Below are 26,136 nucleotides of genomic sequence, written 5' to 3'. Positions count from 1 at the left end.
CTTCTCTGAGACCCAGAGGAGGGGCTGAGACTGGGAAGTGTGTGTGCGTGCGCGCGTTGGGGTGAAGGGGGAGCATCTCAGTCACGCCGTACTCTTTGATAATACTTAGCCATAATCCTCCCACTCACCATAACTATATGACCAATGTATGAGAAAAGGTACACTTTCTCTTTAAAGTTTTGAAGAGGTAGCTGTGTTAGTCTGTGCAAGCATATCAGGAAAAATCCAAAGAAACAAAAAGACAAAAATGTGTGGCACCTTAATATAACGGTTAATCTTTAAGGTTCCACATGTTTTGGCCTTTTTGTTTTGTCCTGTTTTGTTTCTTTGGATTTTCTCCTTAAAGTTTCTACACTAATTTGGAACCAAGAGTTCTTCTCTGAAACGGAATAAACACAGAGGCATATGATGCATGCAGAACACTTTACAGTGGAATGGAAAAATCCACATCTTGAAGAAAATAAAGGTTATCAAGATACTTGAAACAAAAGTGGACAGGAATCTAACTACTCTTTCAAACTCTGTTGTTAGAATTAATGCTTGTTGTTTGTTAGACAGATGTTAGAGAAACAAAATAATGAAACAAAAAAAACGGAAAACTTGTTGAAAATCATTAATTCATCAATTTGTATTTGTCAAATGTGACAACCCTGACAAATATGAATCAATAAATTTTAGCAATTTTTGAGTTGTCAGTTCATCTCAATTTGATATATATACAAAAGATAGGGAGGCAGCGGGGGAAGTGTCTGGGGTGCCTCTCAAATTTTTAATATATAGGCAGCCCTGCTGGCTCCTGCAGGCCAGCTGCCTCTGCCCACGGGCCCACCTCTTGGCAGACACAGCCAGCCAGGAGCCAGCCTGGCTGCCATTTGAAAACAAATATTGAGGCAGGCTCAGCTAAGGAAGCTGGGTTAATTTTATTTTATGCATTTTTTAAGAGGCAGTCATCAGCTGAGAGGCAAGCACGCATCATTGACTCTCTCTCTTTTCCCCAACAAACATTAATTAAAAAAAAGGTTTTAGAGGCGGCTCTGCACATGCGCCTGCCTGAGGCAACTGGGCTTTTTTTTAAAAGACAGCAATCTTGTGACAGCTCAAGAGTGGGCGCATGTGCAGAGGCAGCCGGCCTGCTAGAGCCAACCAGGCTGCCTTTTAAGATGGTGGGAGCAGTGGCAGCAACAGGTAGAGAGGCAATGGGAACGGTGGGAAGGGGGCAGGAGGCGTCTCTAGGTGTCTCATCTTCAGTCCTACGTCCAGTTCTGGACACCCAACACTTGAAGAAGGATTCTGACAAACTGGAAACAAGTTCAGAGGAGGGCGACAAGGATGACCAGGGGGCTGCAAACCAGGCACTATGAGAAACAACCGAAAGAACTGGGCATGTTTAGCCTTTAGAAAAGAAGACTGAGGGGGAGATAGGTTAGCATTTTTCAAGTACTTGAAAGGTAGTCATTCAGAGGAGGGGCAGGATATGTTCTTCATCATCCTAGAAGGCAGGATATGTAATAATGGGATCAAGCTACAAAAAGCCAGATTTGTGTTGAATATATCAGGAACAATGTAATAACTGTTAAGAACTATATAATAATGGAAGCAATTACTGTATTTTTCCATCTATAAGATGCTTTTTCCTAAAATCATTACCCTAAAAATTGAGGGGCGTGTTTTACACGGAAGTAATCTGAGACAGCTGAGGGGACAACAAAATGGCACATACCTTGCCTCTGTAAACAGGCTTCCTTCAGCCACAAGGCTTAGTTTCCTACTGTCAGGAGACTTCACTTCCTCCAATAACCAGCCTTATGGAACTGATGTCAGCTGATACTGAACTAACCAACTGGAACACACCTCCTTGGAGGTGGAGCCTGTAGGCTCGCGATTCGACAGAGACAAAATCTCCAACTTTCTGAGCCTAGAGGCTGAATCCTCAAAGCTAAGTTTTCTTAATTGGGGAGGGGGGTTTAGAAAATTGGGGGGAGCATCTTATAAATGGGGGTGTGTTATAATACGGTATTATAAAAAATACGGTACTTCGGGAGGTGGTAAGTACTCCAACGCTGGAGGCATTCAAGAGAAAATTGGACCCCATTTCTCAAACCTGCTTTGGACTGCATTGAACAGGGGACTAGACTCAATGGCCTTTTAAACCACTTCCAACTGAATTATTTTATGATTCTATGAGCTATGTGTGTAAAAAATGGTTTATCTGTGAGAATAAATGGTGTATATGTACTTATCTGTGTAAATAATTGATGTGTGCATGAGATGTGTATACATGTGCTTAGTATATATACCTGTGTTTGACACTGGATGCAAATAAATGGTGTCTTTGTTCATCTATATACACAAATGAATAGTGTGTGAATGTGAATGAATGGTGCAAATGCCATGTGCATGCGTATAATAACATGCATATTGGATGTGTATTTGTGTATGTAGTTTTGTGCTTCTGTTTATGTGACCAAATTAATTCTCTGTGTTTCTATATGTGTGACAGCATGAAAAGTTCTATGTGTGTGTATGAATAGTGTGGCCATTTGTCTACATAGATTAATTTTTTATAATTATGTGTATGTGTCTGCATGTAAATGAAAGGTATGTATGTATGTATCTGGGTGCAATAAATGATGTGTATGAATGTATGTTGGTGTGTTGTTGCCCTGCCCAGCCAGCCCAGCCCTGCCCTGCCCTGCCCTGATCAAACTTACTTTCCATGTTGAGGTGATGTGGATGGCTGTGATAAAAACATGTTCTTCTGCTGCAATGTTATTTCAATATTTTTTAAAACTGGAATAGCATTAGATTAGTGTTATAAATAGGAAAAAATATATAACAGATTGGACAGCAAGGTTTCCCTGCAAACTCAACCCATGATCTTTGCATACAAGTATTGAGAAATGCCACAGACACAATTTACTTCAACACAAATGAGCATACATGGCAAAATGATTAATAATAAATGCCCCCCCCTTGTGGCACATTTGTGCCTCTCTTGTGGCTGTTTAAAATATCTCACTTTCTGATCCATTTCAAGCATGCTGATCTCAACACAAACCCAGGAGTATTACAATGTGTAACAGCACCCTAAGTTTCCGTACAATAGCCTTGAGCAAGTTACTCTTTCCAGTTTTAGTTCTCCACTTTCTCTGGGGAAATGAAATTGCAGTATCTTGCTGGGTTGTTGTACATGACAACTGTTTCTTTTTCACTTTACAAAGTTTTTTCCAAAAAGCATTCATGGCAATACATCAGAGGAAGATATCCACTTTCAGATCAGACACTTTATTCCCTGAGTTCTCTCATCAGATCAGTCCTGATTCTTTAGCCATCCTGTAGAAGAGCCCCTTCTGGGCTATTAACGTCTCTGGGGTATCAAATTCTGCCACCCGGCCACTTTCCAGAACGATAATTCTGAAAATATTAAAGGAAATATAAAAGCTAGGACATATGAATGGACATACCAAAGACACGTTAGCAGCGAAGATTTTATCATGCAAAGAAGTCATTCATCAATGAAACTAAAATTTTGGGTAGTGGGGTTAGCTGTTTTAGCCTATTACAGCAAAAATAACAGATTTGTGGCACTCAGGAGATTAAAATGGTTCATCTTTCAGATACTATAAGACTGTTGTTTTGGTTAAAACAATAAGTTTATTTGTGCAATTACATTGGAAAATACTTCACAATTTGCTTGGATTTGGGACAGATGAATTCAAAGTATTTTTCAATGACCACACAATATAAGGTAAAGGTTTCCCTTGACATTTAGTCCAGTTGTGTCCAACTCTAGGGGGCGGTGCTCATCTCCGTTTCCAAGCCGTAGAGCCAGCGTTCGTCCAAAGATAGTTTCCGTTGTCACGTGGCCAGCACAACTAGACATGGAACGCTGTTACCTTCCCACCATGGTGGTACCTATTTATCTACTTGAATTTTTACATGCTTTCGAACTGCTAGGTTGGCAGGAGCTGGGACAAGCAACGGGAGCTCACTCCGTCACGTGGATTCGATCTTAAAACTGCTGGTCTTCTGATCTTGCAGCACAGAGGCTTCTGTGGTTTAACCCACCACACCACCAAGTCCCTCCCACACAATATAAAGATCAATGCAAATTGGTCTGTCCCCAATTCCTTCCAGTCTTCCTGCTGCTGGGAGCTTCTACTTTTTTCTAACTGCAATGATTCGAATGGTCTTTGCCTATGTGATTGATTGTTTCATTCTCCAAAGGACTGGGAGTGTGACTTTGGGCGGTTCAGCTCAAGCCAAAACAAAGCCAAATCACTTTGGTTTGGCTTGTCAGTGTTAAACAATCTTTAGGCTCCTTCACTACTGGTTATACTGGTGAAGGCAGGAGGGAGTTGCAGCATCTGGAGAGCCAGATGCTGCAACCATAGGTGCAGCTAGGTACACGTAATAAAAACCAAATGTTGAAGGAAATTAACTCCAAAAACATTTAACTCAGAGCTAAGATCAACTATTCCGGACAACACATTCCAGAATCCTGCTGCCACTAGGGTACCCAACGTCTATGATTGCCGGGTCGTGGAAAGAGTAGTCTAAAAAAGTATCTCTTCCAAGCTCAACATGCTGTAACAATATAAAATTTGAGGTGGCATTCTAATTATCATGTATCAGTCTACAATTCCCAACATCCCCAGCCAATATAGCCATATGGCGAGCATAGGAACTATAATCTGGGACATAATGAGGAGGCCAGCATAATGCATTACCAATAATTAAACAACAAGAAATGGATGTAACTCAATGACAGAGCAAATATTTTGCTTACAGAAGGTCCCAGGTTCATCTCTAGCTTTTCTCGGTCACACACTCATGTCAGGCAACAGACAGTGGGAAAGTTCTGAAACCTTGGAACCCATCATGAGACTGAGCAGCTTTGACTTTTGAAGGTCCCTTCCAGCTCTACAATGCTGTTACTCTATGAAAGGCTTACCTGTCATAGTCCATAAAGGTGTTTATGCGGTGAGCTATTGTAAGAACCGTGCAGTCTCTAAACTGAGTCCGTATGGTGGACTGAATCTGGAGGTCACTTTCAATACCCACAGCAGCAGTGGCCTCATCCAGAACCAGAATTTTAGCTTTACGAAGGAGAGCTTGTGCCAGACAGATGAGTTGCCGTTGGCCGACACTGAAGGGAAAACGGAGGGAGAGTTTAGACATCCTTGGCTTTACCTGCTTAGAACAGGACAAGAAATAAATGGCCCTCCAAAAGAGGCTGGACTACAATTCCTATAAATCTTAACCAGCAAAGCCAATGGTTAGGTATACTGGGAGTTTCAGTCCCAAAAACATCTGGAGAGTCACAGCTGCCCACCAGGATCCTCATATAATAAGACAATCTGGATAGGTCAGTGGTTTAGGTATCTGGCTGCAAAGCCAGAGGTTTGGAGTTCAATTCCCCACTGTGTCTCCTACCAGCAGAGCCAGCCCGGGTGGCCTTGGACAAGCTGCACAGTCCCAAGGCACCCCCACAAGAAGGAAAGGCTAAACCACTTCTGAGTATTGTCTACATAGAAAACTCTGAAAATGGTCATCATAAGTCACAATCAACTTGACAGCAAGCAGATTATTACATTAATCTACATGATCAAATGTTTGTTTTACTACATTAATGTTTTATTTATTTATCTATACTACTGTTTTTATTTTAAAAACAAGGTTCAGGGTTTTTTACCTGAACATAAATGAATGTGGTAAAATAGCATTATTGAGCAACACTATTAAACAAACAGTAAAAACTGGGTGCTTTTTTGGGAAAAAATAATCACACCAGAAATGGAAAATGTATAAAAAAATTAAAAGCCTAGGAAAAATAAAAAGACAGTTGCCTGACATCAGACAGATACTATGGTCAATGTAAACTAGAGTGGACTATTTTTGGCCTTCTTGTTGTTTTGGACTTCTTATTCCTAAAAGTCCTGGCAGCTTGGTTGGTGGTAAGGAACTGTGGGAGCTATAGTTAAAAAACACCTAGAGAGCCAAAGAACCCCCACCACTAGCATACATGGTGCCATGATATCTGATAATAAGGTCCCTTGGTGCTCCTTTGGTGAGATTCAAGGCCACTTTTCCTGGAGAAAATAACCATTCTAAAAAAAAAATCATCTGGTGTGCTCTCTTCTGTGGAGCATATGACCCTTCCAGCATCCTCAGGAGAGGTTAAATCCGCAGCAAGTTGCCTATGTCTTGAATCTTTCAGAAGATTCAACAGCAGGCAAGGAACCTTTATAGAACACTGCTGGTTATTTCCAAGAGGTAGGTCCCAAAGCTTGAGAAAGCCATCTTTGATGGCAATATCCAGAATCCCACAACAGAATCAAAGGCATGGCTAGCATGATAATTAGAAAGCCCTAACTTTTCCAAGCTGTGGACTCAGTCTCAGATGGTTTTTGCTTACTATCAAATATCATTCCATTTCAACCACCTGAACCTCAATAAGACTTTTCCTCTCACCTCAGATTTCTGCCTCCTTCAGAACACTTGTATGCCAGCTGACAGGGAAGATTCAAAACAAAGTCCTTGAGCAGCGTCCGTTCCAAAGCAGTCCAGAGGTCTTCATCGGAGTGTTCATCCAAGGGGTCGAGGTTCCTTCTCAAAGAACTCCACAACAGTACTGGGTCCTGAGTACAAAGGTGATAACGTACAAGACGTCAAAGATTAGTTCTTATTGGTTGTGCAGTTGTGTTTCAGTGCCATTAAACACTGGCCTCCTACCTGAGGGATAACAGTAATCTTGTTTCTCAGATCATGCAGACCTATCTGGGCAATGTTCAGTCCATCCACCAAGATCTGTCCTTCAGCAGCTTCTACTAGTCTTAGAAGGCCCATTGCAAGAGAGGACTTCCCAGCCCCTGTCCTTCCAGCTATGCCAACCTAGGAAAAAGAAGGGGTTCAATGGCCAGATGGTCCAAGTCATTTTGCATCATGAGATATGGACAAAGTGGTGTTCCCTTTCCCATTCCATGCACACAACCTGATGAGACTGCCAACTGAATATTGGCAATGGGATAAAGTCCTCCAACACACGTCAGGGCAGCAGGCCAATTTAGGGGATGGGAAACCAACGGTGTGCTCTGCCTCCACCAGAAAGAGAAAGTCCAGACGCTGAGGATGGATGGCGAGGGTGTCTGCTGGTGCCACTCCCTAGTATCAGCGGCTTGAGGCAGTTGCCCCTCTCTGCCTATTGGAAGGGGCAAGGCTCGCATAAAATTCTTGGATTCATGATGTGTCTTCTCCCAGCATCGCTGTACAGTTCAGACCACTTCCATGAGACAAACAAAAGACTTTGCTGTATTACAGTCACTGCATGGATATAATTTCAAGTCTTTACAATGCCACTGGACACTTCTTCTTGTTGTTGTTTTTTGGCAATTGATCAAGAGGCAGACTAATAATCCTATACTGCTGTACTGTTTTGCTTTTTTTAAAAAAGGAGGAAGTGGGAGGGACTTTTGCTGGCTGGGATGACTGTCAGTCTACCCAGCACTAACCAATCATTCCTTCCCACCTCTGTATTCAAAGTGATCCCTACTTCTCTGATGAGCGTTCCTTTCCCTCTCTTTCATCGGTTGGAAGTAGTATGTTAGTTTGATGTTTCATCTGTTCACAACTGTAAGAAAAGAAACCTCCCCCCCCCTTTTTTTCCTACACAGAGTGAGATATTGAGACCTTAAGTGCCAGTTAATGAGAAAGGGACAGACTATCTGGCAAACTTTGAGCTATTCACCTCTGTGAATCTCTACTTCTGCTGTGAAGCAAAAGGAAGTTAACCAGATATTCAAAACTCTGCAACGCTTACTGCCCTCATGGCCTGCTTTTGGCCTTCCATGGCTATCTGGTTAGCCAGTGAGGGGAAGATGATGGACCAAGTAGGCCCTTGGTGTGGCTAAGAAAATGAATTTATGGGAGAAACCCTTCTCTGAGATTACATGACACAGGTAGTTGCTTCAGGTGGCAAACAATGCATGGCATGGAGGGGACAGCAGAGTGAGGCCATCTGGCACAGTGGTTCTTAACCTTTGTTACTCAGGTGTTTTTGAACTGCAACTCCCAGAAACCCCAGCCAGCAGAGCTGATGGTGAAGGCTTCTGGGAGTTGCAGTCCAAAAACATCCGAGTAATAAAGGTTAAGAGCCAGTGATCTGGCAGACAGAGTCGTAAGTTTTAGATTTTCCTTTTTTTGTTTTTGTTTTGTTTTGTTGAAGTTCTGTCTAAAACTTAGTAAGGCCTGGCTCCCAGCACAGGAAAATATAGTCTGCAAAAGGTCAGTGAACTCTACCCAGCCACAAGGACCAGGGATCATTGCACAAAAAACACCAGCTGAAGACACACATCAATCATAGTGACAGATAATCTCTCCATTTTATCACAACAATACATCCACAACAAAAACATGCTGATCACCATCATCACCCTATCTCCTGAAAAGGACAAAAGCTGTTCCCACAGCTATAAATACTCAACTCTCCAACAAACAGGAACAGAGCATGGACTGAGTTCCTACTCCAGTCCTCTGAAGATGCCAGCCACAGAGACTGGCGAAACGTCAGGAAGAACAACCTTCAGAACACGGCCAAAGAGCCCAAAAAAACCACAGCAACCATCAGATCCCAGCTGTGAAAGCCTTTGAGAATACCTAGAAAAAGTTACTTGTTTGGACCACAACTCTCAGAATCCGCCAAAGACCCAGGTTCTGGGAGCTGGAATCCAAAACAGGAACTTTTTCAAGCTGTGTTCCAAACAAAACAACCTACTGCTCCTGAACTATCCCACTTCCTTCAGCATGGCAGACAAGTTTCAGCATAGAAATAATGTATTTGAATGCCTCCTTGGTGGGCTTTTGTAGTTAGAATGTGGGGAGAGCTTTTCTCTCACCCCAGGCAGACAAATGTCTCGGGACAGGCCAGCTCTTATTTAATGTCTTACCTTCTCTCGCCCCTTGATCTTTATATTGATGTTCTTCAGAGCTAGCCCTAAGTCTGGCTGATATTGCAGGCTGTAGCCTCGAAATTCAATCTCTCCTTCCGTAGGCCAGTTGTCAAACAAAAGGGGATTGTCGGAAGTCCAGGGGGCCTAGGAAGACAGACAATAGCACCTCAAATTAAAAAATGGCAGATCCCCACAGAATTGAAAAGAAGTAACTGGAAAAGAACCAATGTTTTGTTAGAGTGGTTAGACAACTCAAGGTGTTGACTTTGGCTACTCAGCCAAGGTGGGGAGTGTGGGTGGATAAAATAATTTTTTTCTGACCCCCAATTCCATATTTCTGTAGCAATATGGGGGCAGTATGAACTGTAATGTAAACAACTGATTGGTTCAAATTGGGAAAGGAGTACGACAAGGCTGCATATTGTCTCGCTGCTTAGTTAACTTATATGCAGAATACATCATGCGAAAGGCTGGACTGGAGGAATCCCAAACCGGAATTAAGATTGCCGTAAGAAATATCAGCAACCTCAGATATGCAGATGATACCACTCTGATAGCAGAAAGTGAGGAGGAATTAAAGAACCTCTTAATGAGGGTGAAAGAGGAGAGAACCAAAAATGGTCTGAAGTTCAACATCAAAAAACTAAGATCATGGCCATTGGTCCCATCACCTCCTGGCAAACAGAAGGGGAAGATGTGGAGGAAGTGACAGATTTTACTTTCTTGGGTTCCATGATCACTTTAGCTGGAGACAGCAGCCACAAAATTAAAAGACGCCTGCTTCTTGGAAGGAAAGCGATGACAAACGTTGACAGCATCTTTAAAAGCAGAGACATCACCTGCCGCCAAGGTCCGCATAGTCCAAGCTATGGTTTTTCCAGTAACGATGTATGGAAGTGAGAGCTGGACCATAAAGAAGGCTGACCACTGAAGAATTGATGCTTTTGAATTGTGTTGCTGGAGAAGACTCTTGAGAGTCCCCTGAACTGGAAAGAGAACAAGCCTATCCATTTTGAAAGAAATCAACCCTGAATGCTCACTGGAAGGACAGATCCTGAAGCTGAGGATCCAATACTTTGGCCATCTCATGAGAAGAGAAGACTTCCTGGAAAAGACCCTGATTTAGGGAAATTGTGAAGTCAAGAAGAGAAGGGGATGACAGAGGACGATATGGTTGGACAGTGCCATAGAAGCTACCAACATGAATTAGACCCATCTCCGGGAGGCAGTGGAAGACAGGAGGGCCTGGAGGGCTCTGGTCATGAAGAGTCAGACACGACTTAACAACTAAACAATAAAACAAACTGTAAAGTTAGAGCACTGGAACCTAGTCCAGAATGGGAGGGTAGCACTGGGTGGAGAAAATACATAGAGTGATATTCTACAAGAATAGTGAATTTAAGGGAGTGTAATGTAGTCTATGTTTGGTTATTGTCCTTTTTTTTGTTTATTATATTAATAAAAAATAAAAGTGGAGGGTGTTTACTTGTTGCTGTTCTTGTTTACCTCCTACTGGCCATTGGCAAGAGTGCAGTCAACTCTACAACTTACAGTAGACTCTTTGAATCAACAGCATAGCGCTCTTTCAGACAGAGCAGAAGTCTCTCCTTCTTCATTTTTCTTGCTTGAGTGCACTCCTTCATGACCGAGCAAGCTCTGTTAGAGAGTCACATCCAAATTTCCCTTTAAAAAGCAATTTCCGTTGTCTGTAAGAAAATGTCTTTCCTTTGGGAAATCTTTTCAAAACCCAACTTCAAGCAATATTTAACAGAACTGCTGGATAGCACTTCTATAGGTTTAAGTCTCTGGCTGCAGAGCCAGAGGTTGGGAGTTGGATTTCCCATTGTGTCTCTTAGACATGGGATGGACCCGATGATCCATAGAGTCCTTTCCAGCTCTCCAATTCTAAGATTGCTGTTGTTATTGTTAATATGCCTTGTTTGTACATTGTTAATATACACTTCTAGATTTGTGCTAATTGAATAACGCAAAACCTCCAACTAGCAGGCACTTGGCTATGGACATGAAATCAACTGGGAAAGCACTAAAAGGCTAAACTCCACAAAACCTGAACAAAATGAAACTCAAAATAAGCCATGGTGAAAGGAGGAACAATAAGACATAGAAAGTCATTCAAAAAAAAAAAAAAGCAATGGCTAAGTGAGACAAGGCTTATGTTGTCTGGGTGGCAAGAAAAATACCTGAACTCTGTAACTTTACAAGAACAAATGTTTGGTCTGGGTAATCGCCAGGTGTTCTTGGACTACAACTCCCAGAAATCCTGCCTGGCACAGCTAGTGGTGAAGGCTTCTGGAAGTGTTTTATGGCACAGTGAGAGTGCAGGAAGAAGAGGTGACCAGTGATTCTGGGCGAAGCAGCTGAAAGCTCCATGATACCCCTAGAGTGGTCGTTTGACTAGATAGGCGGGGTATAAATATAATAAACAAACAAACAAACAAACAAACAAACAAACAAACACAAGCCTTTTTCACTTCCTATTTTGATGCTTCTTTCATCTGTTTCCCCCTCATTTCCTTTTCACTTGCCACAAAAATGCTCCTGGCCAGGACAGCAGTTGGTTTGTTAATTTTCTGAGGGCCTGAGACTTTTACTTACATGGCAGCTTTTGGGGTGAAAATTAAGGCATATCACATGTTTTTGGAAGATGGCACTGCATACTGTACATACAGGCTACTATGTGCAGGGGTCGAGGAGATCAGTTTGCTATGAATCACACAGAAAATTCCTCTCTCCAGTACTCCTATCTTAGAAAGAAAGTTTATTTACTTGGTTCATTGTTTAAAACCGAGAACATATGAAAACTGCAAATATCTTTCTGAATTGTATTTTAAACAAATTAAAAAGAGAGAAAATGAAACTGGTAAATTTGCCCATCAGGGAAGGGTGCTTTGAATTAGCTCTTGAATCTTCAAATTCTGGATTTGTATTCCTGCAATTCAAACATATCTGGGGGTAAACAACTAGAGTTCCGCCCATCTTTTCCAATAAGCATTCATCTTTAGCATTTACAGCACAGGTAGGGACAAGAGAGCCCCCTTTAGGCAGGCAACAGTGGTACTTGCTGAATTTGAGGAAGAATTCATTACAGTTTTCAGTTTGATAAAAACTTTTCAAAAGCTGCAGATGCCTTCACAGAAAATGCCATTTCAAGAATTCAAATGTGGGAAAAGCAAAACTGACAGATTTACCCGTATTTCCTTCCAACACTTACTTCCTTGGGTGTCCTTGAGTAATCTCTCACTCTCTCTACAGACAGAATATTGTTATCCAATTCTGCCAAAGCACGGACCATCCAGTTCAAGATGCCCGTTATCTGGTCAGAAGGAAGAAAAACATTGATAGATAGGGCTTTAATTAGATAGAACAAAAAAGGGAGATCCATCCCCACTATAATTTACAGTTCAAATGAATCATGTGATCAGAAACAGTAATCAGAAAGATTTCCGCTGGAAAGCTGTTACCTGTCAGAATAGACAATAATAGGCTAGAGGGCTTTGGATTCTTCATGTGAAAAAGCACTATAATATCATGGCTGAAATCCAGTAGCAGAACTTGTGCTATGTAAGGCTAATAATGTCATCATCAGCCACGGTTGCTATTTGAGAATTAAAATATTCTGAATCCATCTCAGGCGTCCTGAGGCTCCCTTGGGATTCCTTTTGTTCTGGGGAAACCGGTGGGGGTGGGGGCTGTGGCCTCTCGGGGGGGGGAAGCTTTTAATATCCCCAAATTGCCACTGGTGGTAAAATTATCCTGCCAGCAGCAATTTTCAGAAAGTAAAAGGTTTCTTGTCTCCTGTGCTGCCCAGTGGCTTCCCCAGGATGAAAGGGGTCCCAAGGGAGCTTCGGGGCCCCTGGAGGAGGGGAAATCAGAAATCTTTAACTCCTGAAAAACTGACATCATCCATTTTACATGGCGTAACTTTTGCCAACAGAATTTCAGCCAATATGATACGATAGGTTTTCTTGAATATGGAAAAGGGCAGAGAAAAAACTGGCAACTACTAGGCAATTAAGAGCAATTAAGAGCTAATCATGCTCTTTGAAATAGAAATTGATGGGTTTCAATCAGAGATCACAGAATAGTGAAATCGGAAGGGCATCAAGTCCAACCCCCTGATCAATGCAGGAACACAAATCAAAGGATATCTGCCAAGTGGTTGTCTAAATTTCTCTTGAATGCCTCCAATGTTGGCGCTCTCACCACCTCTCGAGGGAATGGATTCCATTCCTGTACTGCTGTAACAGTAACACTAACAGTTTTTCCTGATATTGTATGGAAATCTTGCCCAGTTCTTTCAGTCTTTCCTCATAGGGCTTCGTTTCCAGCCCCCTGATCCTCCTCGTTGCTCTCCTCTGAACTTGTTCCAATTTGTTAGCATCCTTCTTGAAGTGTGTTGTCTAGAACTGGACACAATACTCAAGGTGGGGCCTGACCAGTGCTGAATAGAGGGGACCCAACACTTTGCAGGATTTGAAAATTATACTTCTGTTAATGCACCCTAAAATAACATATGCTCTTTTTGTAGCCACATTGCACTGTTGGCTCATATTCGGCTTTTGATCTATGACAATTCCAAGATCCTTCTCACTTGTAGTACTGCTGAGCCAGGTATCCCTTGTCTTGTAAATGTGCATTTGGTTTCTATTTCTTATTCCTGCTGAATTTCATTCTGTTGCTTTTCGGCCCAGTGCTCCAGCCTATCAAGAAAATTTTGAATTTTGTTTGTCTTCTATGGCAGTGGTCCCCAACCTTGGGCCTCTAGATGTTCTTGGACTTCAACTCCCAGAAATCCTGGCCAGCAGAGGTGGTGGTGAAGGCTTCTGGGAGTTGTAGTCCAAGAACATCTGGAGGCCCAAGGTTGGGGACCACTGTTCTACGGTACAGTGGTGCCCCGCATAGCGACGATAATCTGTTCTGCAAAAATCGCTGCAAAGCGATTTCGTCGCTATGCAAAAAGAAAAAGCCCATAGGAATGCATTAAAACCCGTTAATGCATTCCTATGGGCAAAAAACTCACCTTTAAGCGAAAATCCTTCATACGGCAGCCATTTTCACTGCCCGGTAAGCGAGGAATCCGGGCGAAAACACAGCGGGCAGCCATTTTTTTTACCCAGCGGCCATTTTGGAAGCCGATCAGCTGTTGAGAAATCATCGCTATGCGATAATCGGTAAGCGAAACAGTGTGCCGATCATCACAAAGCGATTTTTTACCATTTAAAACATCACAATGCGATCGCAAAAATCTTCATCACTATGTGGATTTGTTGTTAAACGAAGTGCTTGTTAAGCGAGGCACCACTGTATTAGCTATTCCATCCAATTTTGTGTCATCTGCAAATCTGACAAGTATTCCCTCCACTCCCTCATCCAAGTCATTAATAAAAATGATGAAGAACACCAGGCCCAGGACTGAGCCTTGGGGTAGCTCACTTTTTACCTCTTCCCAGTTGGAGAAGGAGCCATTAATCATCACGCTCTGAGTATGATTCTGTAACCAACTGTGAATCCACCTGAACAGGTGCTCCACCACTGAGCAATAACTCATCTTATTTCTTTGTTTCCCAAAATACTTGCACATCAAACCTCCTCCCCTAAGACAAAGTACAAGTTCACTGAGGATACATGTATGATTTTTTAAAAACCCTGGCTCAGAATAGCTGAGATTTAAAAGGACTGCTTTTACATGTTGATGTAAAATCTTTCTCCTCTACTGAGCTCAGACCCCAATATCTCATGTCAGGGAAACATAAATGGGGGAACAGAAAATGTTTCTTAGCCTATATCTCTCATCCGTCCTAGTCAGCATAGTCAAAGGTGAGGCACTCTGGGTGCTGTAGTCCCCCCAAATTCTGAGGTGTCACAGGTTGTCCATTCTGTTTCACATATACTGTTTTACTGCACTGTTTTTAAGTTACCTGCAGAGCATAAGAGATGGAAAACCCCACAAGACCTGGACTGAGATGTGATTTGTTTATTACAGCAAGCAAGGATGCAAATAGGATGATACTATTCCCAAGGAATTCTATGTTTGTGGCAAGCCACCTGGAACAACAGAAGAAAGATGATTGTGCGTCTTAGCATTCCCCACCTGTTTACAAAATATCCCTCTATTAATTTTTTTATATAGCCATGCATTTACATCCCTCATTTGTAACATCCCTCATTTTTAATCACAGCTTAAAAAAAATAAAAATATAACCTTTTAAAAACATTTATATCCCGCTTCTGTTCAAGAGCACCCAAGGTGGTTTACAGAATTAAAATAAACAGCATTGAAAGCTAGAAAATAATAACTTATTATAGTACTATTTGAAAAGGAATGACACAGATATACGTAATATTAAAACTGTCAACCCAGCAATAAGTTCTTTGCTCTGCACTGACAGCATACCAGGCACATTAGTTGGTACAAATTAGTTCCAATTTGACATCACATCTCTCTCTCTCTCTCTCTCTCTCTCTCTCTCTCTCTCTCTCTCTCTCTCTCACACACACACACACACCAGGGTAGCAGCCCAGCTTCTTTCTTTTTTTCTAAAGCAGCCCCATTGTTGTCAGCCTTGCTGCAATTCTATATCCTTGGCAAACCCTATTACAGACACAGGGGGCAGGGGATGCTAGCCAGGCAATAAAAGAGGATCGGAGAATATTCTGAGGAAATTCTGGCAGATGGCATTCTTTAGCAAAGTAGTGATGGCTGAGAAAGAAAAAGGAAAATTTTTGTTGTTGTTATCCTTCTATAGCACCTGATAATCTACAGGCATATTGTCTCTGATTCACAGCTTGGAAAAGTATTTATTCCATATTTTTTCATTCATTTTCACTAAAACTCTGGAATACTCCTGCTACCAGGGACGCGCTGGCTGGTGCATTCTGGGAGCAGTAGTCCAAAAAACCCAAAACCTTCCCAGGCTCTACTCTGATCTTAGAGGTCAACTACAACTAGGGATGGGGGCTCACGAGTCACAACTCGCTGTCAAATCCAACTTAAGTCGCACCAGTGACTTGACTCTGACTCGACTCGGGTATTTTTGAGGCAAGCTTGGACTCGCACCTTGGACCTATTTTTCCTGAGTCATGTTACAAGTCCTTACTAGCAATGGCCTTCCCTACTTGCCTCTGCTGCCACCAGCGCCATCATCCTCAGAGGCAGTAGGCCCAGCTTCCCTTCCAGGAGCTGGCTGCCGCCTCCGCCCATGCGCCCGCCATCCAGCTGATACGCTCAGCACATGTGCAGAGGCAGGGGCCAGCTCTATGCGTACGCAGCACATGCCCGCCCTGGGGTGGCCTCCAGCCTCCAACTCATGGCTTGGGCCCAAAGACGCGCCAATATCCCTGGCTATAACCATGGATATATAATAAGAAAAAGAAAAAGGATCTCTCTGAACAAAGTCCTCCCTTCCCCCCCCCCCAGTGTTGCACCTGTCGGCCGCCACCACACAGAAAGAGGCCTCCTGGTTTTTGTCCACCTTGAAATCATTCTGCCAAACGAAACGCCGCTGGGCATGGTACGCACGGATGACGCTGCTTCCTTCAAAGGTCTCGGAAATGTTGGAGTATATGGGAGAACGGCCTGCAGCTTCAAGTCGCTTAAGCTGGCATGAAGTGGTAACAAAGAAGGTCTGAGAGAAAAAGAATTTTAAAAAGGTTATCTGACCAGTCTTTCCTCAGTGGCTGAGGAGGGCGAGACTTGCTTTCAGCTCTCATCTGGTTCTGTTTGAGTTTCTGTAGTTCTGGATTAGCTCAGACCTGTGGCAGAAGGGCATAAACTATGAGGAGACGCAGCGTGGCAAAGCAGCTGCAGTGCCAGAGGGCTCAGAGAGTGCGAGAGACGTTGGTGCTCTCAGTTCAAGGCCCCATGGAGACGAGATGGAACTCAGTAAATGACTCTGGAACGGTCCTATTGCTTTCTGTGACCTACTTCAGAGGGTGGCCAGAATGACATGGGAAGGCAGTGAGGCAAAAAAGAAAGAAAGAAAGAAAAGAAAACAAAAGAAAAAAGGAAGGAAAGAAAAGCAAGCAAGCAAACAGTACATTCTGCAGACTTTGCTTATTGGTTCATCTAGTTAATCTATATCTGCCTTCCTCAACTTGCAGCCCTTGATATGATATGCAGTCCAACAGACTACGTATCACCCCTTTCCAAAATGGTCAATAAAGAGAAATGACATGGAAGATAAAATAATGGGAGCAAAGGAAGAGGATAAATCAAAGGTAAACCTATGTCTTGACCTACTTTAAAGGATGGATTGTTGTGGAAAGTCAGGATGCAATTACGAACTAGTTAATAAAGGAAATAGAGGTCTATAGTTATTTGAAGGGACACCTGGTGTTGTGTACACGTCTGCTCAATGTGTTGGCCCGGAACTGAGAACTTTCCAATAATTATGTTTCCAGCTGGAAGGTGCCACAACCTGCCCTGATCATTTAGAACTGAGGCCCACATCCTTGTACCACACATCTCCACGCCACTCATGAGAGATCTCTACTCCCTGTCTCTGAGGAGTAAGTGTTGGACTCCTCCAGCAAGTAGAAAGACCCTGTGGAGTGGATCTAAAGCAACATCTCACTGCACTAACTTTCATCCCTTCCAGAAGAAACCAGTATCTACAGAAAAAGGATTCTGGCCCTTTAAGAAGCAGACAAAGCACTGAGGGAGTCGGGTTTCTGGAATCTTTCCCAGCCTGACTGTCACAAAATTACAGAAAGGCAGAGGTGGAAGAGAACCTAAGGATCGTCAAGTCTAACCCCTGGTCACCCTTTTATAAACATGTTCCAGCTTGTCAAGAGACTTCTTTGACTGTTGTGCCCAGAACTGAACACAGACTTCCGGGTGAGGTCTGACAACGCACAGAGTGGGATTTTTTTCTTAGGTATAGACCTTGTAAACCCTAGCTAAGCTTGTTTAATACTCTGATTGTAGGATTACCTTCCATGCTCTTGAAATAAAAAACAAATGCTAACTTCAGACACATGTTGTTCAGGCTACTCTGTAAGTGCTCTTTGGGTCATCTAGTCGCCTACTGTCCCACATCAGAACTCCTCCATTTTTTGCACACACAAAAATACTACAAAAAATGCCCCAAACTGAAAAATCCACAAGAATTATCATCCAGAAAGAAGAGCTGTTTGCATTTATCATTCACTTGCAAGAGCAAAATAAGTGAAGATTATATCTATACATATGACCAGCATCTTAGACCCTGCTTAAAGGGGGGGGGGGACTTGTAGCCTGCATAATTATCTTGTAAACTGCCCAGTGCTATGGGGCAGTATATAAGCAGCACACTTTGCTTATTTTGCTTTTTCTTCTTTGGAATGATCCCCTATTTCTGGGCCCTCTTTTTTCTGGGCTTTACAAACATGTAAAGAACTTGCTTGGGCCAGTCTGCATCTGGTTTAGGACCTGTAAATATTTTCTTTTCTTAAGAATGGGGGAAGGAAAGTGGGGAAAGGATAGAATGGGATCTTCTACCCAAGTGGAAGACAGGGATCTTTCCCCCCAAAACAGACTATTGTCAGCATGTTGCCCTGTCTACCTGAAACACAGCATACAAGACTGTTAGCGGAACTATGACCACGATGGCTATTGGGGTGACTACGAGAATCACAGTATAGATCTCCAGCAGGTTAAAAAGGAATCCCAGAAGAGACTTCAGCTTGTCAGGGATGATGGTGTCAATGGCATCGATTTCTTTGGAGAAGCGGTTGAGGAGGTTGCCACTGGGTGTCTGTTCAAAGAAAGCCAGAGGGGACCGGACAATATCGTTGAGCAGATGCCTGAAGAGTTTACGTGATGCCACCGTCCCAGCCAAGAACACCATGGCTATAGATCCAAACTTTCCAATGGCTGTAACATAAGATGTGAGAGCCCTTTTGAGCTACAGAAAATATTATTTCCTTTCATTACTAATTTTATGACATTCCTTGGGGAAATTATTAGCTTCGATAGATAGATAGATAGATAGATAGATAGATAGATAGATAGATAGATAGATAGATAGATAGATAGATAGATAGATAGATAGATAGATAGATAGATAGATAGATAGATAGATACATACATACATACATACATACATACATACATACATACATACATACATACATACAGTGGTGCCTCGCTTGACGATGATAATCCGTTCCGTTCAAATCGCTGTTAAGCGAAATTGTCGTTAAGCAAAATTAAAAAATCAATTGAAACACATTGAAAACCATTCAATGCATTTCAATGGGCGAAATACCTCATAGTGCAGCGAAGATCCTCCATACGGCGGCCATTTTCCGGTGCCCGTATAGCGAGGAATCTGTCCTAAAAACAGCAGGGAGCCATTTTGCACAGCGGGTGGCCATTTTGCCACCCGCCAATCAGCTGTTTGGAAATCATCGTAATGCGAAGAATCGGTTCCCGAAGCAGGGAACCGATCATCGTGAAGCGAATTTTCCCCATAGGAACATTGTTTTGCGATCGAAATAGCGATTGCAAAAAACCCATCGTAAAGCGGATTCGTCCTTTAACGAGGTGATCGTTAAGTGAGGCACCACGATAGATAGATAGATAGATAGATAGATAGATAGATAGATAGATAGATAGATAGATAGATAGATAGATAGATAGATAGATAGATAGATAGATAGATAGATAGACAGACAGACAGACAGACAGACAGACTGACACTTTTTTGCAGTCAATGACCAATATCCAAAATATATATACATAAAATACACAATATCCAAAAAGCATACAGTATACATATATACATATGCCTAAAATCTTTCCATTACTACAGCGGTCCCCAACCTTTTTGAAACTGCGGACTGGCTGGGGGGGCAAGCTCCGTGCGTGGGGGGTCATGGATGCCTGTATTACTATAACTAGACAAGGGTATGAATTTTAAAAATGAATTATAATATTTGTACAAAATTTCAGTGGTGGCGCTGTGGGCTAAACCGCAGAAGCCTGTGCTGCAGGGTCAGAAGACCAAGCAGTCGTAAGATCGAATCCACGCGACGGAGTGAGCTCCCGTTGCTCTGTCCCAGGTCCCGCCAACCTAGCGGTTCGAAAGCATGCAAATGCAAGAAGATAAATAGGGACCACCTCGGTGGGAAGGTAACAGCGTTCCGTGTCTAAGTCGCACTGGCCATGTGACCACGGAAGATTGTCTTCGGACAAACGCTGGCTCTATGGCTTGGAAACGGGGATGAGCACCGCCCCCTAGAGTCGAACACGACTGGACAAAAATTGTCAAGGGGAACCTTTACCTTTACCTTTAAGAAATTTCATCCAATATTCGTCCCTTTTTACTTGTCACTTCTGGAGAGTCTGGCAAATATGAAGGGACAAATATTTACCCATTTTTATTTGTCTCCATAGGCAGAGAAGGAAGACTACATTCAGGCAGCCTAGCCTTCCCTTTCTGCCTAGGGCCCCACTGAACAGCTGATCGGCGGGCGCACAGGCAGAGATGGAAGGCGCTCTTTCCTTTCCTTTCCTAAGGTAAAACCAAGATAAGCCACTATTTTGGCGTTTTGTCCCCATCTCTAACTCTAGCTAAAAGCTCGCTAAAAATTTATTGAGACCTTTCCTTCATGGATTTTAATTGCAGCCACATACTTGTTTTCGCTCCTGACACCATGCAGTATTTTGCCCTGACAACAAAGAGAAGGGTATAATATACCTCTGAGAGTCCAGGGAATATCTTTATATATGGTTTGATAAAAAATTCCCGAATCCCAAGATAGAAGGGGCCGTGAAGAATTACAAGGGCCTTTGCAATGAGACTAGGGAATCTTTTTAAACTTCTGCTCTTGTACTGCTGATGGCAGAGCATGTAGATGGGACAAAGGTAAAAACTCTACATTGTTTTTGTATTAAAAGTAAATAGGAATACTTAGCTGACTTGAAAAGTAACAATGCGAAATCAATTAATATATTGTTGGAAGTTGGACCTAAATCATGCTGCCTCTCAGCCTCCATAATACATTGTCTGAGGACTCCATTAGCTGCAGCATATTCCATGAGAACAAGGCGTTCCCCAGAGAAGCCATCTCTTTTAAGTTTGATAGACAGAATTTTCTTCTAAATTGACTGACGGTTATCTAGTAATATTAAAGAGGTTTAACCTCTTGGGAAGAAGATTAATTTCAGTCAGAAAAAGAAAATAGCTAGTCAAACCCTAGTTTGAAATTTCAGGTATCCCACCTCCAGTCATACAGCTGCATTTGAAACCAAGTGGGGTTTCTAAGTGGCTCTTAGAAATCTTGATTGTGCTACTTCCAAGGAGGTGAAAGAGGTGTAAGGATCCAGCTGTGTGCCATAAAGGACTTGACTAAGATTTGACCTGAAATAATCTTAAAGCAGCCAGAATATAATGCCCCACTGAATATTTTTTTAAAAAATCAAATTTGTAGAGATGGATCTCTGTGCCACTTGTGCAATGTATTGTGTATGTACCTTTTGGGAACCATTTAACTGAAAAACAACACCAGGGAACTTAAAGGCCCTTATCTGCTCAATGTGATGACCATTTATTGACCATTTGTAGAGCTTTGGTCTTTTTTCAAGCACCATAACTTTAGCTTTTTCATAATTTATTTGAAGGCTGTCCTTTTGGCTATAATATACTATGGCACACAATGCCTTTATCTAAGCCAATAGATGCCCACAATAGCAGTACGGCATCATCAGTATATAACAGCACTGAGAGGTGTCTGCCCACTAACTTGTGGGGGTGGAAATCTGGCTTGCTAAGAGCTGCCACTATTGAGTTAATATCAAAATTAAATTAAGAATGGGGCCAGTATGCAACCTTGTTTAACTCCATTATATATAGGGATTTTATTAAACAGATGACCTTCCAGATTACACCTTATTTTCATGGCTATGTTTTCATGCACCTGGTAAATAAGCAATGGTAACCACTGGTCTAATGTGGAAGCCTCTAGTTTATGCCATAATCTGTTTGCAAAGAAAGACCCTTTAGGTTTACTAGAATATTTTTCCACCAAATACTGCCGGATAAGGGCCTGATCCAAGGTAGATCTTCCTGATTTGAAGCCCACTTGTTCATCAGTGAAAGTATATTCAATAGCCATCCATTTTTGAAGTTTCCAATAAAGTTGTCTGGTGTAGAACTTACTAACAAGCTAACTGAATTCAACTCAAAGGGAGATCGGGGTTTTTTGCATATAAATTATGGAAATGGGCTTCCCACACTCCAGAAGGGATGTGACAATCTGCCCATACTGAACAGCTGTTTGTAACTGATGTTGTAAAACACCAAAAGGTTCTCAAATCTTTCACTTTCACTTCTGCTGAACTTTCTATATAAAGCTTAAATGTACAAATATAGCTTCCTTTCTTTATTTTTAAAATTTAAAAATCCCCACTTTGGAAAAATTTATTTTTTGGACTATGACTTGTAGAACCTTCCAGCAGCAATGCTGGCAGGAGGCTTCAGAAAGTTGTGGTCCATAAAAGTAATTATCTCAAAAGTTGTGTCCATCATCCATACAGGAACAGGGAAGGTCAGTTTAATTACATTATAAAAACACATTTCATATAATAACTCAAGTAATGTCATAAAATAAGAGGGATAAAATAGTATTAAATTGGAAAACAAACAGCTAAAGCAAATAAAATTGCAAATATTTAAAATTTAAAATGCCTAAGCAAATAAGGTACATTTTAGTTTGGGGTGAAAAACAAAGCAATGGTGATATCAAACTTTTGCTTTCTTGGGCGTGTACATTTCAAAGGTGGGACACTACCACACAAAATATTTAAGACAATTTATATTCTGCTATATGGCCTTTGCCCATTATATTTCACATAATGACAAATCAAAACCAAGTAGAAACAATGGGGATAGTCACATACCTATTTAAAAATAAAACCCACAGAAAAAACAAATAAATCCAAAAACTTGGTAAAAAAGTGAAAGTATTTTCTGAAAGCATCTAACTCCCATTACACTGGTGCCTTGCTAGACGATGATAATCCGTTCCACTGAAATTGCTGTTTAGCGAAATCATTGTCTAGCAAAAAGCATTTCCCCATTGGAATGCATTGAAACCTGTTTAATGCGTTCCAATGGGAAAGAATCGTCGTTGTCTAGCGAAGATCGGCCATAGGAAAGCCGCTTTGCGAACTGCCGATCAGCTGTTTAAATAGCTGTCTTGTGAAGCTTAGGTCCCAAAAACACCCGTTTTGCGAGCTCAGAGGGAGCTGTCAAAATCGTTGTCTAGTGAAAATCAGTTTGCAAAGCAGGGACCAAACATTGTCCAGCGAAATTCCCCCATAGAAATAACTGTTTTGCGAATCACTATAGCGATCGCAAAAAGTCAATGTCTAGAGAAAAAACTGTCATGCGGGGTAACTGTCTAGTGAGGCACCACTGTATAGGGAAGGGGCTGAATGGATCTCTTGTACAGAGTTAAATAACTTGAGTGCCATGAACAAAAAGGCCCTGTGAATTAATGAATCAATATTACAGTAATGATGACAAAGAGTGACAAGGCCTTTGGCAAGACAGAGTCCAGGAGCAGAGAGCCCCGGGTTCAAATGCCGACTCAGCCCCAGAACTTGCTGGAGCCCCATTCGGGTGTTCAAGAAAAGGTTTCATTTGAAAGTGTGAGCAGGAGAGAATTTTAGCCCCTCCTACACCCTGCTTGTTCCCACCCACCTCTCAATAAAACCAGCACCTAATCAATGAATAACCGTTAGTTGCTGCAACTTATGCAGTTTCCCTTCTGTAAGACTGAACTACTAGTAGGATTCTGGCCCATAAATAAATAAGAACACGTGGAGCAATCTTTGCTGCATGTGTCGAGTAGTCTTGTTTTACGCGTTTTACTGGTTGTCTTGATGTGGCTCTCTTATTGCCTTCTTGTACGGGGTCTGCCAGAAGCAGTGCGGAACAGTTCAGTTTTTGAAATGATATGTTTCCCCATGTGCCCAAGAATTTTAAGTGAGACAAACCTTGAGCACATCCCAGGAAAAAGAAGACGCCCACACGGAGTCCAGTATGCTGCTGAGTTCCGTTGCAAATGGGATCATTGGCCCACAGGCTGAGCCAGTAGCCACGGCAAAAGGAGGAAACTTGCTGGCAGGTGAACAAAAGCATGATATATACCCAGATGAAATCCCCAGCCACTCTCAGGTAGCTCAGGTAGGTAGAAGCCTTCGCCTAGACCAAAGGAAGAGAGACCAAGAAGAAGGAGGGACAGATTGAGATGAGGAAGCAGTCGTGGGATGTGACTATATTGAAACACCAAATTGGAAGGACTCAACTTTTCTTTGGTTTGTTTTGAAGCCTGTAGAGTATTTAAACTTTTGGCGCCTCTAGGTGCCAGGGGAGGTGTTATAGCATTTTAAATAACCAGCAAACTGACAAATTGATTTGTCTGTTTTAAAAAAAGTTATTTTGTGATTTGTGATTCATGCATCCCTGATGAATTATGAATTGCGACAAATTGCCATTTTGCTGATTCATGCCCATCTCTAATTTTTATGTGTAGTCAGAAAAGAGACACAGAAAGGGTGGATGGATGTGTTGGCTGGATGCCAGGATGCTGGTGAAAAGGAGATATAGTTCAGGAGGACGCAGAGATGGGCCATGTGCCAGTGCAAATGAACCACACATTGTTTGTAGACAAGCCAGGTAGAACTTTCCCTGGCCCTCAGCCAAGTATCTGGGAATCCCAAGAAGTTTGGTGGAAGAAAGGTGAATGCAGGTGTTATAGACATCCCACCATCTATACAACAAAGTCTACACGCAAAAAAGCCCCCCCAAAAAACCCTCCTGGCATAAAAAGTTGCAGTCCTCTACAGGCAGAGAGAGAGAAAGAGAGAAACAGGTTGATAAGAAAAAGGCTAGACCAATTCAATTCGGCCTTGTACGTCATGCAGACAGAAAAAAAGAGCTTTGAATTCAAACCTGATGGTATTTGACCACCTAGTGTCCTTCTTAGATGGGTGAAAGTATTTGTTCATCAAACCTGGAATTATCTATCTCTGACTTTCCTGATACGAACGGCATATGAACTACACGCCTCATCATCTGACAGCTTAACTAGAACTGGGTGGAACAAGGGGATTCAATGACCTCTGGAATCCTACAGATTCTAGGTTCATGCAGCCTGGGTCTGCTGTTGATAGGCAGTAGTTTCCAGGTCCTGATCATTGGAGTGGTTAGAGGGATGAGCTGGGATCTAAGTTCAGGTCCAGATGGAGTCATGAAATTCACCAAATGGCCTCAGGCCAGCCACCACCCTCCCAGGGGAGCTGTGAGGATAAGGCAGGGAAAAGAGGCACGTACAGGCCTCTGAGCTGTTTGGAGGGAAGGCCAAATATAAATACAACTAACTGTCAATACTAAACAAATAGTGAAGAACATATTCTCTATCACTTGCTGATTTTTTTTAAACCCAGAAAGGCTGAAGACTGAATATGTCATGTTCTGCACACAAACTATGTGCCACTTCACTACAGCCCTGTCCTTTTTTTATCATCCTTTCCTGGATAGCCTTGACAAATAACTTACACATGAAACTCTTTTATACCAGATCAGAATATCTGTCACTCTGCCCTATCACCTGATGACAGCAATCATATATGCCAGAGATGGGAAATCTTTGGCCCTTCAGTTGTTCTGGCCTCTGGATCCCATCAGCCCCACTCAGCAGGGGTAACAGATTGTAGAAGCTGCACAACCTTTTAAGAAAGATATTTGAAAAATGTTTTGATTTACCCTCCCAGTTAGTTGTTCCTTGTCTTCTGCCATCAATCCTGCTGTATCTACATCTGTTGGCCCGTAATCACCACCCTCTGCTGAAGAAAATCTTTATGGAAAGAGAAGAAAGATTAGTTTTGTACAGGACATTACGGTGCTTCAAAAGCAGTGCTAAGACTTAAGTTCTGCACTAATGTTCTCACTGGTCAAGAGGCCATGGAGGTCTGTGGTAAGTTCGGAAGGCACTCCCGTTCTGAGGATACGCTGGCAGAAGCACCCTCTGGAATGGTAGAGCTGCTCCACCAGTGATCTTCTGCAGTGCGGGATGAGATGTTTGACATCACAGGGCAGTAGTGGGATGTGGGGATATACAGAGCTTGGGAAACTGGCTATGCCAAGTAAGTTATCTTAGGACAGGGACAGGTAACCAG

General features: G+C 42.3%; 1 protein-coding gene across 3 annotated transcripts in view; it reads right to left on the bottom strand.

Moving 5' to 3' along the window:
* Positions 1–2,767: 2,767 nt before the first annotated feature.
* The window catches only part of ABCC6 (ATP binding cassette subfamily C member 6), a 62,010-nt gene continuing 38,641 nt past the window's right edge, over positions 2,768–26,136 (bottom strand). For 2 of the 3 annotated variants that reach the window (XM_020814121.3, XM_078381243.1), the window contains 11 exons: positions 25,724–25,814; positions 23,953–24,160; positions 18,512–18,822; positions 16,395–16,594; positions 14,888–15,014; positions 12,181–12,282; positions 8,946–9,092; positions 6,736–6,894; positions 6,475–6,641; positions 4,955–5,149; positions 2,768–3,414 (listed from right to left, as the gene is read on the bottom strand). In XM_020814121.3, the coding sequence (XP_020669780.3) occupies positions 3,306–3,414; positions 4,955–5,149; positions 6,475–6,641; positions 6,736–6,894; positions 8,946–9,092; positions 12,181–12,282; positions 14,888–15,014; positions 16,395–16,594; positions 18,512–18,822; positions 23,953–24,160; positions 25,724–25,814 (1,816 nt within the window). In that variant the 3' untranslated portion in view covers positions 2,768–3,305. Of the gene's footprint in view, positions 3,415–4,954; positions 5,150–6,474; positions 6,642–6,735; positions 6,895–8,945; positions 9,093–12,180; positions 12,283–14,887; positions 15,670–16,394; positions 16,595–18,511; positions 18,823–23,952; positions 24,161–25,723; positions 25,815–26,136 lie in introns of those variants that run through there. The other variant, XM_072982794.2, reaches the window with a different exon arrangement.

The sequence above is a fragment of the Pogona vitticeps genome, chromosome 13 (assembly GCF_051106095.1).
Source record: "Pogona vitticeps strain Pit_001003342236 chromosome 13, PviZW2.1, whole genome shotgun sequence".
Taxonomy (NCBI): Eukaryota; Metazoa; Chordata; class Lepidosauria; order Squamata; family Agamidae; genus Pogona; species Pogona vitticeps.
The sequence above is the reverse complement of the archived record's forward strand: the minus strand, read 5'-3'. Positions and strand labels throughout refer to the sequence as shown.